Raw genomic sequence first — 16,737 nt, 5'->3', positions numbered from 1 at the left:
TGTATTGAACGTAACAATTACAGAGAGCGTACAGGCTTTATATAGACAGATAGTACACCATGTAGTACTATGGAAAGAGTAAAAAGAAATAAAGTTTGCTATAACAGAAATGCTAAACGACAAAACATTCAGAATATTCTAGAGGTGGATTCTGTTGCAATTTATTTTTGAGAGGGGCAATGTCTTGCTCATGGTTAATACACCTCCCCAGGCTAGCGGGGTGTCTCGCACAGTTAGACTCGATCTCAGAACTGAGAAACAATCAGCTACCAACAGTTTTGTAAAAACATCAACTAATTGATTTTTACAATTGCAAAACTAAACTTGCAGTGTCTTGGCAGCCACTCTATCACGTACAAAATGAAAGTCTATATTCATATATTTAGTGTGGGAGTGATACACTAAATTAGAGGTTAGATACGTCGCCCATAGGTTATCACACCACAAGATAGGAGGTTTTGAGAGTGAGAAACCAAGCTCTTTGATCAGTGTTTGCAACCATATAAGTTTAGCACTTGTGTTGGCTAAGGACTTGTACTCAGCCTCGGTGCTAGAATGAGCAACTGTATGTTACTTTTTTGAACTCCATGAAATGAGATGATTCCCCAGAAAAATACGAAAACCACCCGTAGATCTTCTATCATCTGGGCACCCAGCCTAATCAGAGTCAGAATATGCATGCAATGTAAAGGGTGATGATTTAGAGAGAAAAAGACCATAATTGATTGTGGATTTGAGATAACCTAGGATCCTTTTTACAGCTGTACAGTGGGGAAGCTTGGGATCATGCATAAATTGGTAAACTCTATTGACAGCAAAGGACACATCGGGCCTAGTTAATGAAAGATATTGCAAATTACCAACAATACTTCTAAACAGAGTAGTATCATCAAAGGAAGGAGAATCAAACTTGGAGAGTTTTGTAGAGGCTGACATGGGGGAAGAAATGGGATTACAACCAGACATATTAGTTTTGTGCAATAAATCCAAGATGTATTTTCTTTGAGTAATCAGAACACCATCAATGAGATTTTCAACCTCCAAGCCTAGAAAGTATGACAATGGACCCAAGTCTTTTACTTGAAACACCAAGTTGAAAGTAAATTATTAATAGCAATTGAAAATGAAGAAGTGATGATCATGTCATCAACGTATACAAGAATGAACATACAGAGAGTAGATGTATGCATGACAAACAGAAAGGGATCACCCTTAGATGCTGAGAAGCCATAACTGATCATCCAAGAACTTAGTTCAGAGAACCAAGCTCGTAGAGCTTGCTTCAGGCCATAAATGGCCTTATTAAGTTTACAGACAAAGTCTGGTCTCAGAGGATCAATAAAATCTTACGGTTGTTGCATGAACACAGTCTCGAAAAGTTTACCATGAAGAAAGGCATTTTGAATGTCTATTTGACAGAGGCACCATCCTCGAGCAACAGCAATTGACAGCACCAACCGGATAATGGATGATTTTACCACTAGACTAAATGTTTCGGTATAGTCTATACTGATTTGTTGATGAAATCCCTTAGCTAAAAGTCTGGCTTTTCTCCTTTCAATGGACCCATCAGATCTCATCTTAGTAAGAAATACCCAGCAACACCCAACGAGATTAGAGGTTGAGGAAGGTGGTACTAAGGTCCAGGTGTTGGTATTCATAAGAGCTTGATACTCTTGAGTCATGGCAGATTTCCACTCAGAGAATTTCGAGGCTATGGTGAATGAAGATGGTTTATTTGGAACCATTGCAGTAGAGAGAAGGCAAGTTCGAGTTGGATATGGAATAGTTCCATTGGTGAAAGCTCGCGGTTTGGAGGAGTTAGTGTGGGAACGAGTTATAAAAGGAGACTGTGGTGGAAGTAGTTGAGTGGAGAGTTGAGGTGATGGAGAAGGTAACGTAGTAGTTGAGGTCGAGATTGAGTTGGGGATTTTGGGAGATTGATTTTGGGAAGAAAAAGATGACACAGAGACATGGGGGGTGGGTTGGGCTGAGTGAAGGACGAAGAGAGTGGGTTTGAGTTAGAAAGATATGGAGTGGGGCCAGAGCTTGAATTAGAAGGAGTAGAGAGGAGATTAGTGGAATCGGGTTCAAGTGGGGGTGGGCCCAGAATAGAGTTTGGGAAAATGGGAAGAGGTATGGAGGAAGTCTGGGATTCGGTTTGGTCTTGGACAGACTTTTTATATGGGAAGCTTGTTTCATGGAAAGTCACATCTTGGGAAATATATAGACGATTTTTGGTATAATCAAGACACTTATATCCCTTGTGAGTGTGCTATATCCAAGAAAAAGACATGAGGTGGATTCAAAATTTAATTTGTGTCGATTATATGGTCGGAGATTTGGCCAACACTCACACTCCAAAACTTTTAGAAAAGAGTAATCGGGGTGTTTATGATAAACCATGAAGGGGAGTAAATTGATGAGGTATGTTGCGGTTTTGAAAGCGTCGGCCCAAAAAGAAAAGGGAAGAGAGGCTTGGGCCAGGAGCATAAGCCCAGTTTCCATAATATGGCGATGTTTTTACTTTACAATACCGTTTTGTTGATGTGTATGAGGACGAGAGAAATGATGATTTATGCCAAGATTTATGCAAAGTTTGTTGAGAGAAAGAAATTCACCTCCAACATTAGTTTGTAATGAAATGATTTTGCTATTAAAGAACTGTTCAACAAATTCAATAAAGGAAGTGAAGATAGTTAGAACATCCGATTTATTCTTAAGAGGAAAACACCAAGTAAATCTGGTAAAATGATCAACAATGGAGAGAGATAGTATTTGAATCTCTTGAGACAATTGGATTAGGGCCCTATACATCAGCCCATAATAGATCCAAGGGCTTTACAGAAGAAATTGAACTTAAAGAAAAAGGCAGTTGATGGGCCTTGGCTAAAGGACATTCGGAGTAGATAGATAAAGACTGACTGGGAAAATAAGGCAAGCAATGAGTGCACAGTATTCTAGAGACAACCGCAGGTGAAGGATGACTGAATCTCTTGTGCCAAGAACTAATTAAGGCTTTCTCACCAAGATTTATGGGAGGAGTGGTTGTTGGCAGAGGAGAGGATGAGAACAGAGAGGTGGGAAATTGATAAAGACCATTAAGAGCTGGTTCGCTGATGAGGAGCTCTCAGTCATTTTGTCCTTTACCTAGAAATGAGTATCATGGAATTCAAAGAAACATGCATTATCAGTGTAGAATTGGGAAACAGAAACAAGATTTTTGGTGTTAGTGGGAACATGAAGAAGATTAGAAAGTTTAAAAGAAGTAGAGTTAATAGAGAAAGAAGATTCACCAATATTATGAATCGGAAGACCTGTTCCATTTCCAACTCGAATTTGCTCCTGTCCATTGTATGGTTCAGATGTGAGGTTGAGGTGGGAAAGATCATGGGTTATGTGATGGGTTGCAGCATTGTCTGGGTACCAGGTTTGGTCTGGGTTAGCTGATGGAGAGGTTTAGTTGGCTGATGGAGTGGTATGGTTGACTAAAAAGGATCGATGAGGGTCATATTGGTAGGCATGGTCGAATCGAAAATGGCATTGTAAGGCAACATGGCCGGGTTTGTTACATATGTGACAGGTAGGTCTTGATTGATTGGTTGGGTAGGAGTGAAAATGCTACTGTGAAGAGGATCGTCCCCTGTTAGAGGAAAAACGTCCACGACCTCGTCCATTTCAAGCACCTCGATAGAAGCCTCTACCTTTTTGATCTCTGGGGCTACTTGTACTTAGATGGGCAGATGGTTCAAAAGGAGGAGATAAGGGAACGGGTGTTATGGGCCATTCTGCTCTCATGAATGAGAAGAAGTATAGCTCATACGAGGAAATGGGTTCAGTGCGAGTTGTAATTGAAGTGATGAAGGGTTCGTAGTTTGAACTAAGACAATTGAGGATAAATGTAACAAACTCCTTGTTTGAGATTGAGCATTGAGCTCCCCGTTGCAGCAAGTGTATCAACAAGCATCTTAACTTTGTTGTAATAATTCGAAATGGACTATTCGCCCTTAGACAGATTGCTAAGCTGGAATCTAACTTGAAATTCCTTGGCTTGTAAGCGGGAGCTGTACATAGATTCAAGGGTGAGCCAGAGCTCGCGTGAGGTACCTGTAGAGATCACATGAGTAACCACAGATTCTGTTAGTGAAGAGAACAGGATACTCAAAATGAGTTGATCTGTTCGTTGCCAAGCAAGAAACGCTGGATTTATTTTAGGAGGCATTTTTTGAGTGCCATCCACATATGAGAATAGATCCTGGCATCGTAAGTAGGCAGTGATCTGACCTTTCCATAGCATATAATTTTCTGAGCTAAGTTTAATAGAAACTAGATGAGAAAATGAGGAAGGAACAGACGTAGGGGAGGGAGAGGTAGTAGAAGAAGTGGCCATGGTCAAAAAAAAAAAAAAAAAAAAAAAAAAACAAAAAAAGAGGATTGCTAGTCTGCTGGCTCTCGATACCATAATAGAAAAAAGGTAAAGATGCCTTGGCAAAAGTCCATTGTATTGAACGTAACAATTGCAGAGAGAGTGCATGCTTTATATAGACAGATAGTACACCATGTAGTACTATGGAAAGAGTAAAAGGAAATAAAGTCTATTACAACAGAAATGATAAACGACAAAACATTCAGAATATTCTAGAGCCACTGGTGTCGTTGCTGAGTCTGCTGAGGTGGATTCTGTTGCAATTTATTTTTGAGAGGGGTAGTGTCTTGCTCATGGTTAATACACCCTACTTCGCTTTGTTGGAGTATGGGGTTTTATTATCCGGTTATTGTTAATTATTTTGTTGTGGATAAAATTGTGCTATCTCTTAAAGTTAAATCTTTAGAGATTTGGACTAGATCATGTCAGTCACGGAAGTGTGTTGGCAAGCTATTAATGTTTGAAACTGACTTTTTTTAAGTCAACTTTATATGTCCTCTTTTAATGAATAGAATTTTGTTTGTTATTATAAATATATATATATATATATAATCAATGCATTAACCAACGCATATTAAATTGCAAAAGTAAAAAAAGAAAAGAAAAAAAAGAAAAGAAAAGAAATCTGCATTAAATCTTAATTTCTACATATATGTTTATGTACAGAGTGAGAGAGAAATGAAAGTATTTAGCATAACTGTACACATAAACACAATTAAGGGTAAAAACTTAGGCGAAAGCGGAGAGAAAGGGAATGGAATTGAAAGTAGTAGAGGAAATGGCTGAGCCTAATAGCTTTGTTTTATCTATTTATTTTGGTTAGGGTTTCAGAAAGAAAGGAGGAAATAGAGCTTGAGAGCTAAGTAGAGGTGAAATCTCTCAATTCATTGATTAATAATGCTGGATTCGTGGCAGTTTGTGGTTGCTAAATTTGATTTGATTTGATTTGGGTTTTAATGGGACAATGCTTGGTATACACCAAACGTGTTTCTCAAATATGCAACATGCACATAAATATAAATGAGTTTTCAGAAATGTTGAGGTCGTGTTTCACAGCTCGAGTAGTGCCACAGTAGCCAAACTTACGCCACCTACAATCAAGGAAGAATAATGGGCTTCGGTGACTTCCGGGGTAACTCTGATGCCAAAGTTAGTGAAGAACACCCTGGAAAATGGGAAATGCTTAGAGAATTAGGAGAAAATTTTTAGAAAGTTTAGATAGACCTCCTGTGGGGGAATGACCATTATTTATACCTGGTTTGGTCTCGATTACTAGGGGAGATCGTGGCATGTTAGATCGTACCTTGGTCAGACCTGCTAGCACTCCCCCTTGCCATAACAATGTGTCAGGCCGCGGCTCAGACTATTGAGGGAGATCGTGGGGTGTCAGGTCATGCTCGATCTGACTCGGTTTTGTTGGTTCCAAGCTTAAGATGACAAGGAATTTAAGATAAACATCCGAGCATTCTCATTCATTGAACAAGTTTACAATGCTCATACAAGGTATTGCTGTACACCCCTATACTTAGTACTTCTTCAGGTGTTCAGTGTTCCTGGGGTGGGAGAGCTTGTTTCCCATATTGTCCTTGAGGCGGTAGGAGCTAGGTTGATTGCTTGCGGTTACCACATATGGGCCTTCCCATCGCAGTCCTAGTTTTCCTTCTTCTTGGGTTGTTACTCCGGCTTGTTGTAGCACCAAGTCATCCACTTTGAAGGAGTGTGGCTTGACTCATCTGTTGAAATATTGCTTCGCTTTTCGCTTGTTACTTACCGCTTGCGTGGCTGCATCTTCCCTTTTTTCTTCCAACAGGTCCAATTGCTCGGCTATCCTCTTGTTATTGGTGTCTGGGTTGAAGTGCTGAGCATGAAAGGTGGGTATTCCAACCTCTATAGGGATCATTACTTCGCTCCCGTATGTGAGGGTGAAGGGTGTTTCTCTGGTAGGGGTTTGAATAGTTGTTCTGTATGCCCACAGTACACTTGGGAGTTCTTCTGCCCACACTGCTTTGTACATCCCAAGCTTCTTCTTCAGGGTGGAAAGGAAGGTCTTGTTGGTTGCCTCAGCTTGGCCATTGGCTTGCAGGTGTCCTGACAAGGAGTATTTTGCCTCGATTCCAAGCTCTACGCACCACTCCCAGTAATGCACGTAGTCGAACTGTCTCCCATTGTCCGATATGAAGCTCCGAGGTACGCTGAACCGGCATACTACTGACTTCCACAGGAACTTTGTGATAATTCGAGAGGAGATGCTTGCCCGGGCTTCCGTTTCAATCCACTTGGTGAAGTAATTGACTGCTACGACTACGAATTTGGCCCCTCCCCGAGCTGCTGGGAATGGGCTGATGAGGTCCAGGCCCCACTGTGCGAAGGGCCAAGGGGGCGTGATCGATGTTAGTTCCTCTGGTGGGCAGTGCGACATTGTCCCATGCTCCTGACACTTTGGGCATTTTTTTGCGAAATCCTCCACATTTCTTAGGGACCGAGGCTAGTAGTACCCAACTCAGCTTACCCTTGCAGCCAATTCTTTTCCTTCCAGGCTCCTGCAAATTTCTGCTAGTACGTACTGCCCATTTGTACAGGATCCCTTCCAATAGGGTGAACTGAGCCACCCTATTCCTGACCTTCCGCGCTTCTTTCGTGTTGTCTAGTAGTTTACCCTCTTGCAGGAAATCCCTAATATTTGTTGCCCATTTGGGGGATGCCGGGGTGGTGAAGGACACTTCTCCTACGATGGATGGGGCATCGACCGATCTGACCACGGTGTGTTCTGGGAGGGGAAGTTCTTCTTGCCTAGATGCAGCCTTAGCCAGCTGGTTTGCCTTTTGATTCTCTCCTCTCAGGACTTGCTGGAGGCAGAAGTAACGGAAGTGGTCGCGCTTATTGCAGATTATTTGGAGGTACTTCTTCAGCTTTTCTCCTTTCATGGTGAACTGACCCAGTACCTGGCTGACGACCACTTGGGAGCCGGCCCTTACTTCTATCTCTTCTGCTCTTAACAGCTGACCGACCGACATCCCGGTCAAGAGTGCTTCATACTTGGCCTCATTGTTGGTTACCTTGAAGGCGAGTTTGCACCCTCACCTCATTCGGTCACTATGTGCACCCTCATACCCCCGCCAGGCTGCAGGATGAGCCATCTACGTAGACCTACCAGGGCTTTTCTTGGAGTGCGATCGGGGCTTCCTCCGGGAAGCTGGTGAACTCTGTGACGAAGTCTGCCAACACCTGTCATTTGATCACGGTGCGGGGCAGGTACTCCATATCAAACTTGGCGAGGCGTCCCAAGGTAACTGGCTTCTGCAAGACTTTCTTGAGGGAAAGGTTGGTGAGCACCTTCACCGAGTGGGCTTGGAAGTATGGCCTCAATCTCCTCGTGGCAACGACTAGGGTGAACACCAACATCTCAGTCCGTGGTACCTAGATTTGACTCTGCAGAAGGATCGGCTTGTGTAGTAGATGGGCCGTTGTCCTTCCTCTGTTTCCCTTACCAGTACTGCTGACATTAGGTACACAGTTAAATCCTCTCCTGGTTTCTTTTGGCTCAGCAAAGGGGGCGGCTTAGGTATATCTTAAGGTCGGCAAAGGCCTCATCGTAGGCAAGTCACATCCCAACCTTGGGCCTTTCTTAGGACTTGGAAGAAGGGGAGACACTGGTCGGTTGATCGGGCGATGAAACAGTTCAGGGCTGCCACCTGGTTGGCCAGCCTTTGGACCTCATGAAGGTTGTGGGGGGGAGGGCATCCCATCATTGCTTCCTCCTTTTTTGCCTCGATCCCCTTTTTGGAGACCATGAACCCTAGGAACTTTCCCGACTCCACCCCGAATGTGCGCTTCAACGGGTTGAGCTTCATCTAGTATCGGCAGAGGACAGAGAATGCCTCTCAAAGGTCTACTAGATGTAGCTTGGGCTTATTGCTCTTTACTAGTAGGTCGTCCACATACACTTCCATATTTCGGCCGATCTACTGCTTGAACATACGGTTGACCAAACATTGGTAGGTGGCCCCGACATTCTTAAGGGCGTACGACATTACTCTGTAGTAGCAAAGCCCCCGATCCGTGACAAACACAGTCTTCTCTTCATCTTCCAGATTCATCCTAATTTGATTATATCCTGAGTAGGTGTCCATGAAGCTGAGGAGGGGATGTCCTGCCGTTGAATCCACAATTAGGTCTATACGCAGTAATGGAAAGCTATCCTTTGGGCAAGCTTTATTCAGGTCAGTGAAGTTGATGCACATCCGCCATTTTCTGTTGGCCTTTTTCACCATGACCATGTTTGAGAGCCATTTTGGATAGTGAACTTCACGGATGAACCTTGTTGCCAAGAGACGGTCCACTTCCTCGGCTATCACTGCGTACTTCTCGGCGCTAAAGCTCCGCCGCTTTTGCTTGACTTTCTAGGCTCTAGGGTGGAGAAGGAAGTCTCGAGGGTGGCTCACGGTGGGGGGCAATGAATGAGCTAGAGGAAAGGTGGGAAAAACTGAAGTTGACGGAGGATGAAGTATTGAATATTGATGTGGGTGATGATTTATCAGAAGAATTGAGATACAAAGAGGAACGAAGTATGGTTGGGAAAGTATGGATGGAGAGAAGACTAAGCTCTGCTGTGTTAGAAACAACTATGGGTAAGGTATGGAGGATTAGCCAAAGAGCGAGATTTTAGGAAGGCAGACCGTGGTTTTTTGACAACCATCTGTTTGTCATAATGTAGTTCGATGGGTACACGCCTCCACAAAAGTTGGATTTCAAGTATGAAAAGTTTTGGGTTTAGATGCATAATCTACCCTTGGTATGCATGAACAAGGAAATAGGAGAGGTCATTGGAGCTATGATTGGTAAAGTTATAGAGGTGGAAACGCAGGATGATGGAAGCAAATGGGGAAACTTCCTTAGAGTGTTGGTTCAAACTAATGTGTCGAAGCCATTGGGAAGAGGGCGTACCATATCTGTTAGATGGAAGAACTACTAGATCCCACTAAGGTATGAAAAACTTCCACAGTTTTGCTTTAAATGTGGTTGTATATAAGTAGAATGTGTGTGAGAGTAATGGGGAGGGTGGTGATGATCAATGTGGGGTCTGGCTCAAAGTGGGACGAAGGTTTAAAATGAGAGAGATGCAAACAAAGTTGAATGGGGAAAACAAAAAGTGTTTTAAAGAGAAAAGAGGAGAGGGTATATGTGCAAAGGGAAGGGTTACTGAAAAAAGTATTGATGTGATATGGGAGGAAAATAGTGGTGAGAACGAGAAGGAAAGTGAAAGGAGCATGGAAGGTCAAATTGAAATAAGGGAAGAGGGGAGAGGCAAGGAAGGGGAGGGTAATATGAGTGAGGAACCATCTAATATGAGTGAAGAAGTGAAGATTAGTGCGAAGGTGACAGGGTCTTGGAAGAGAATGGCAAGAGATAAGGGCAAAAGTTTGGTGCAGAATACTGTGTTAACAAAAACAAAATCAAAGAGGAAAGGGGTAATGATGTTGAAGGGAGGGAGACGAAAAAACAAAAGAATCAGGGCTATGAAGGGTCAAATGAAGAAGAAATAGAATTGGTGGAGACTGTTAAACAGCCCCACCAAACACAATGAAAACACTAAGTTGGAACAGTCAAGGGCTTGAGAACCCTCAGACAGTTCAAGATCATACATTCATGTAATATTCATATTCCGAGATCATATAAGCATATTCAAACCAACAAACAAGAAATAGCAAACAAAGCAAACATAACAATGAAAGAATTTACACAATCATATACAAATATTAACCAAGAGTAAGTTGAGTGTATACTTACAAAACTCCACGTAAAGAAATACTAGCAAGCTGTAAATCCAAGTATACTTCATTAGAAAGAGTATCTAAAAACCCTATTTCATGTTCTTGAGTGTGTGAGGATTTCTAGGGCATTACTTGATCTTAACCCACTCGGCTTTTAGAGTTCTTAGGTCAAAAACCCCTTTATTCCATTCATGTAGTAAAACAAAACCTAAAGTAAAACAAAATACATGTGGTGGTCGAAAACATGGAGGATGAACACCCTCCCACTATTCAACTACAATGATTTCTTAAAAACCCTAAGTCATTTTCCAAGAAATTGGGTAGAAAGTGTGTGTGTTCTATCATTTCGAAATCTTATGAGATTTGAATCTTATTTTTGGATTAAGAAAGTGACTTGTGTGTGTGGAACTAAGGCAAAAACCGATCCTTACCTTTCCTAGTCTTGAGGGTGGTGAAAACTTCTCTTGAAAAGGAATCCTCTTGCTTGGTTGGAAAGAAACCAAGAGAAACTGTGAGAAATCTCTAAGTGGTCGTGTAAGAGGGTATGGAGAGAATGAGAGCATGTAAAAATCCGAAAATGGCAAAAGAGGAAAGCCTTTGGGCGTGTGACTCCTCTTCCTTTTTATAGAATTTTCCTCAATCCCTCAGTGGTTGTTTTGAAGTCCATTGCATGTAAGACAAGTGGCCCTTCCCTCTTCCTTTTTCTCTTTAGTCGAAATGTCCCTTGGTGTTCCCAACATTTGATTTCATTGGGAAGACAAAAACTTGGGTGGCGTGTGGGTTCTTCTTCCCTTGGCCGAAGCCCTTCCTTTTTCCTTTTATGCCCCTTATTTTCTTAAGTAAGTGAATATCTCTTCAAAGGTACTTTTGTAAAACCTCTCTTGCCTTTTCCTTTTCCCAGCAAGCAGCCTTTGGCATGGGTGATAAGTGGCATTGGGCGTGTGCCATTGCCCTAGCTATCTACTCCTACCATTTTCCAAGTTGATGCTTGATCTTCCGAGTGCTCCTTTCCTAGGTGACTTCTCATCTGCCATTGGTCTAAGGATAGTCTAAGTGACAAGTGGCAAGTGAATGGGGTGCTTGGGAGTATGTTAGTCGAAACCCTAAGATTGTCCTTTGATACAAGAGTCCCTTCATCTAATCTTGTAGAAGCTTAGTGCATGTGTGACACTTGGCGAAAATTGACCAAATTCGAAATCCTTTGTGCCCCCTTCGGTTCCCCATGCAGATTTTCTAGAAAAGCTCTATTTCTCTTCCCCAGGCTTCCCTTCCCAAGAAATCTACCTTTGTGGGAAAATGGGCTAGCTGAAAATCCCTTAGTCTTCCTAGGTTCCTTTTGTCCCTTGATTCATCTAGAAGGTTTCTAGCATGTTGACAAGTGTTAATTCCTCTAGGGTAGGCGTGCAAATCACTTCTTAGTACTTTCCTACACTTCTCTCTCCCCTTATCCTATTATCAAGTCTAGATTCATAGCGTAACACTTACATGACTCATGGCACTAGTGACTAAGATTTGGGTCATGGGCCTAAAGCCATTGGGCCTGGGTTTCTAAATGGGGCTGAAAATTACAAGGTAATCTAAGGTCACTCCCCTCTTGGGCTCAAATCACTAAATCAAAGACTCTCAGGCATTCCAATGTAATTAAAGCTCTTAAAATGCCATGGCAACCAAGAATGAATTCTATGGGCCATGTTTAGACAAACTCGGGTCATCACATTCTCATTCCTTCAAATCCAAGAAAATAAATAAAAATATGTAGAAATAAAATAAAATCAATAGTATTGAATGAAAAATGACCCTTTTCATAAATAAAAGAGTGATAAAAATCACATAAAAATAACACTTATCAGTTGCAAAAGGATTAGGAAAAGGCTTAAGTGGGATAGTTTTTTTGTAGTAGAATCAATTGGTAGGAGTGTGGGTCTAATTATGTTATGGGACCATAATGTTAAAGCTGAGGTGGTGAATTATTCACCAAGGCATATCAGTATTTGGGTAACAAATGAAGGGGAGAATGAGAAGTGGTTGATGACTGGCTTTTATGGGAATCCTGAAACAAGTAGAAGGTCAGTATCTTGGAATTTACTTAACTCACTAAAGCCTATTGTGAATACTGGTTGGTGTGTTATAGGGGACTTCAATGAAATTTTCACTCATGATGAAAAATGGGGAGGGAGACATTGATAAGAAAGACAAATGGTTGGATTTAGTGAAGTTTTAGAGGTGAGTGAGCTGTTTGATTTGGGATGGAGAGGTGATAAATATACAATAACAAACATGAAGATGAGTCTTTTACTAAGGAGAGACTTGATAAAGTTGTGACTAATACTAGATGGAAGAGCATCTTTAAATAGGGGTGGGTAGAAGTGCTGGCAGCTAGAAGTTCTGACCATAAACCCTTACTGCTTTGCAAGGATTAGAGGGAAGGTGAGGAAGGGAGGGGAAGAAAGTTGTTCAGGTATGAAGCTAGCTGGGCATGGGGGGAGGATTGTGAGGTGGCTTTAAAGAAGGTATGGGAAGAGAGGATGGTGAAAGATGGTATCCTTAAGAATCTCCAAGATAGTTTGACTGACAGTAAAAGAGCCTTACTTAGATGGTGTAGGAAGAATGTGGAGGACAGGGGGAGAGAGTTAAAGTAGAAAACTCAGCCTTTAAAATGGCTTCAAGAAAATGAAAATAGGCACAATTCTGGTAAGATAAAAGAATTTAGAAGGAGATTGCGATGTTATTAGAGAAGGAAGATTTAAAATGGAGGTAAAGAGCTAAATTGAATGGGTACCAGCTAGGGGTTAAAAACACCAAACATTTCCATAGCTGTGCCAATCAAAGGAGAAGAAAAAACAAAATAAGAGTAGAAAGGGATGATCAAAATAGATGCCACTCGAAGCATGAAGATGTGGAAGGGGCTTTCAATGAGTTCTTTGGGAGATTATTCACATCCTCAACACCTAGCCAACATGAGATAGATGACTGTCTGAAGAATATGGAGGCTCGTGTGTCAGGGGATATGAATGAAGCCCTTACAAAGCCTTTCACCAGATTGGAGGTAGAGGAAGCTATAAAGCAGATGGCCCCTTTGAAATCACTTGGCCCAGGCGATTTTGGAGTTTGTTTCTAACAAAGTCACTGGCATATTATTGGAGAAGATGTAAGCAAGACAGTTCTATCTTGGTTAAATGGCAACTCTTTTGATCCCTCTGTTAATTTCACTTACATTGTCCTTATTCCAAAAGTTTCGAATCCTAGTCTAGTCAGTGAGTATAGACATATTAGTCTTTGTAATTTGGCCTATAAGATCATGTCAAAAGTATTGGCTAATAGACTAAAAACAACACTGGCTATTATCATCTCCCCTAATCAAATTGCCTTCATTCCTAGGAGATTAATCACTGACAATATTATGGTGGCTTATGAGCTTTTGCACTCGATGAAGGCTAGAAAGAGAGGTAGATAGGGGAATATGGCTATTAAGCTCGATATGTCAAAGGTATATGATAGGATTGAGTGGCCTTATCTAGAAGTAGTCATGAAAAAATTGGGTTTTAGCAGCAGATGGTCTGACTTAATAATGATGTGTGTGTCCTCAGTTTCTTACTCAGTTTTAATCAATGGAATACCTGGTTCTCAGTTTTGTCCTTTAAGAGGTTTGAGACAGGGAGACCCTTTGTCTCCCATCCTCTTTATATTGTGTGCTGAAGGTTTATCTTCATTTCTCAATGCTTCTGATATGAAAAGGATACACGGGAGGTCACTGTGGTTAGGGGGAAGTAGAGTGAATCACCTACTATTTGCTGATGATTGTGTATTACTTGGTAGAACAAAAGTAGAGGAATGGAAAAAATTGCAAGCTATGCTTTTAATATATGAGTAAGCTTCTGGTCAGGTGCTGAACAAAGAAAAATATGCTATTTTCTTTAGTTCAAACACCAACTTAAGGGAAAAAAAAGGATAAGAGAAGAAGGTGGGGCTATGATGGTAGGTTATTATAAAAAATATCTGGGTCTGCCCTTAGTAGCGAGAAGACAAAGTACTTAACCTTTAGAGGCATCAAAGAAAGAGTGTGGAAGAAGATAAACAATTGAAAATATTCATTTATGTCTGCTGCTGGAAAAGAGATACTCATTAAGGCAGTCCTTCAAGCTGTACCCACATACACTATGAGGATTTTTTAGCTTCCAAAAATGTTGTGTAATGAGCTGAATGTAATGTTTGCAAAATTTTGGTGGTGCAACCAACAGAAGAATAAGTGTATACATTGCAGCAGTTGGGAGAGTTTGGAAAACAAAAAGGTAAGGGAGGGTTGGGGTTCAGAGATGTGGAATGTTTTAAAAAGCCTTGTTGGCTAAGCAGGGTTGGAGGTTTTTACATAACCCTAACAATTTAGTTGCTCTCACTTACAAACATAAATATTTTAGGGGGTCTTCTATGTTGGAGGCTAAGTTAGGATCCAAACCCTCTTTGATATGGAGAAGTGTGTGGAAGACATCATACCTGTTAAAAGAGGGGCTGAGATGGAGGGTGGAGAATGGTAATAAAATAAAATTATGGGGGCACAAATGGCTATCTTCACCTATTTCTTTCTATGTACAGTCACTTGTGGCGATTGTAGATGGGGATGCTAAAGTTAGGGAGCTAATACAACAGAATAGAGGGGAGTGGGATGAGGATCTTATTACAGACATTTTTAATAGAGAAGAGGTTGAGCAAATTTTGAGTATACCTTTGAGTAAAACGAATGCAGAAGACAAAATGGTGTGGGGGCCTTCCATGAAGAGTCTATTTTCTGTAAAAAGTGCCTATTACCTGGAGGTTGAGAGGAAAAATGCCATCAGAGGAGAAACCTCAAAAGGAAATGAAGCAAATAAAAGATGGTTGTACATATGGGAGCTAAACATAGCAGAAAAGGTGAAATTATTTTTATGGAAGGCAGGGAATGACTACCTAGCCACAAGGAAGAAACTATACTTGAAGAAGCTGGTGGATAGTGATCATTGTCCAATCTATAAAAAGGAGGGAGAGGATGTCATGCATGTTTTATGGAAGTGTACTGCAACAAACGATGTATGGCTTGAGTCACTGATCAGAATCCAAAAATGGAGTACTGATGAAGATAATATACTGGATCTTTGGGGAAAAATGATGATGAAGCTGTCAAAAGAAGAACTAGAAGAAATAACAACTGTGATGAGGGGACTGTGGACAAGAAGAAACCAATTCATCTTTGAAGACAGTTTTAAAAAACCTGGAAAAGTCTTAAGCATTGCAAGGGAAGAGGTGAAATATCTTCAAAGGGCTCAAAGCTTAATAAGCAGAAAACATCCTACTGAAGCTGTTGTAAAGCAATTGAAATGGAAGAAACCAATGGAGAATTGTGTGAAAGCCAATTGGGATGCAACCATTGATCAAAACGAGAAAAAGATGGGCATTGGGATAGTCATAAGGGATGAGAATGGGAAATTTTGGTAGCTATCTGTGGTCAAAGAGGGAATGTACAACAAGCAACAACAACAGAAAGCTTGGCCCATTGGAGAGTTATGGAAATTTGCAGTGACCTCAAATTCGGTAAAGTAGTTTTTGAAAGTGATACTCAAATCATTGTTAAGGATGTTAATGAAGAAAATGAAGAAAATGAAGAATTCCCAGACTATGGACTGGTTATAAAAGATGCAAAGCAGATGTTAAAGAGTAGGATAGATTGGAAAGTGCAATTTGTGCATAGGAATTTTAACGAGGTAGCTCATATACTTGCAAAAAATGCTTTATACTTAGATTCAGAACAAATATGGATAGAAGAATTTCCTGATTGTATCATTCAAGCTTTAGAGAAGGACACAAGATGTATTGACAACAATCATTATCAATGATAGAGGATGATATGTTATACATTAAAAAAAAAAAAAAAAAAAAACTCAAACTCACTTCATCAATAAAAATGCCAAAATACCAAGATTAGGTCAAATAGGACCAACTATTGATGTTCTTGGTCTAATGCTTTCCAAATCAACTCCAAAGACTCCAAAACTCCATAATCACACTTGTACATGTTCATAAATCAAAATTAAGTGATATCATGCTTAATCAAACAACAAAATCACAAAAATACAAGCTACAAAGCTGGTTTACACGTAAACATCAAAACCGAGTACACCATGCTTTTGATCTCAGATCAAAATCACTAGATCCCAAACTTTCATCAAGTAAAACTTCAAGAAATAAAACCATATACCTCATATTCAAGTTCTAACTTGATCTAAGCATTAAATCTGAATCAAGAGCCTTTAGATTGAGTCCTAAACAAACTTTTGCATGTAGAAAATCATTCCTTTTAAGCTCAAAACCAATATTCTCCAAAAATAAACTCCAAACACATAGATCAAACCCTTAAGGACATCATATGTAAATATCAAGACCATTAGATCAAGTTTCCACAACAAAATATTACAACTTTACCAAAACAGAAACTGTTTTGTACTATCCAGTTTCTAACTTTCGAAAATCATCCAAAAGCTTTATAAAAAAATATTAAAATGCAATAAATCC

At 40.7% G+C, this 16,737-nt stretch overlaps 1 protein-coding gene across 1 annotated transcript; it reads right to left on the bottom strand.

The window, feature by feature from the left end:
• Nucleotides 1-6,155: 6,155 nt before the first annotated feature.
• LOC121245376 lies at nucleotides 6,156-7,440 on the bottom strand. The gene is made up of 2 exons (XM_041143527.1): nucleotides 6,922-7,440; nucleotides 6,156-6,785 (listed from the first exon to the last, which is right to left on the bottom strand). The coding sequence occupies exons 1-2, from the start codon at nucleotides 7,438-7,440 to the stop codon at nucleotides 6,156-6,158; spliced, it is 1,149 nt and encodes a 382-aa protein (XP_040999461.1).
• Between the last annotated feature and the right edge of the window lie 9,297 nt (nucleotides 7,441-16,737).

This window comes from Juglans microcarpa x Juglans regia, chromosome 1D, assembly GCF_004785595.1.
Source record: "Juglans microcarpa x Juglans regia isolate MS1-56 chromosome 1D, Jm3101_v1.0, whole genome shotgun sequence".
Taxonomy (NCBI): Eukaryota; Viridiplantae; Streptophyta; class Magnoliopsida; order Fagales; family Juglandaceae; genus Juglans; species Juglans microcarpa x Juglans regia.
The sequence above is the reverse complement of the archived record's forward strand: the minus strand, read 5'-3'. Positions and strand labels throughout refer to the sequence as shown.

Bases quoted from the DNA above. Each gene is read 5' to 3' on its own strand.
- LOC121245376 (XM_041143527.1), bottom strand. From the start codon at position 7,440: ATGTCGGTCGGTCAGCTGTTAAGAGCAGAAGAGATAGAAGTAAGGGCC. The intron at 6,786-6,921 runs GTACTACTAGCC...CCCTTCGCACAG, and splicing joins GCAAGGGTAAGCTGAGTTGG to TGGGGCCTGGACCTCATCAG.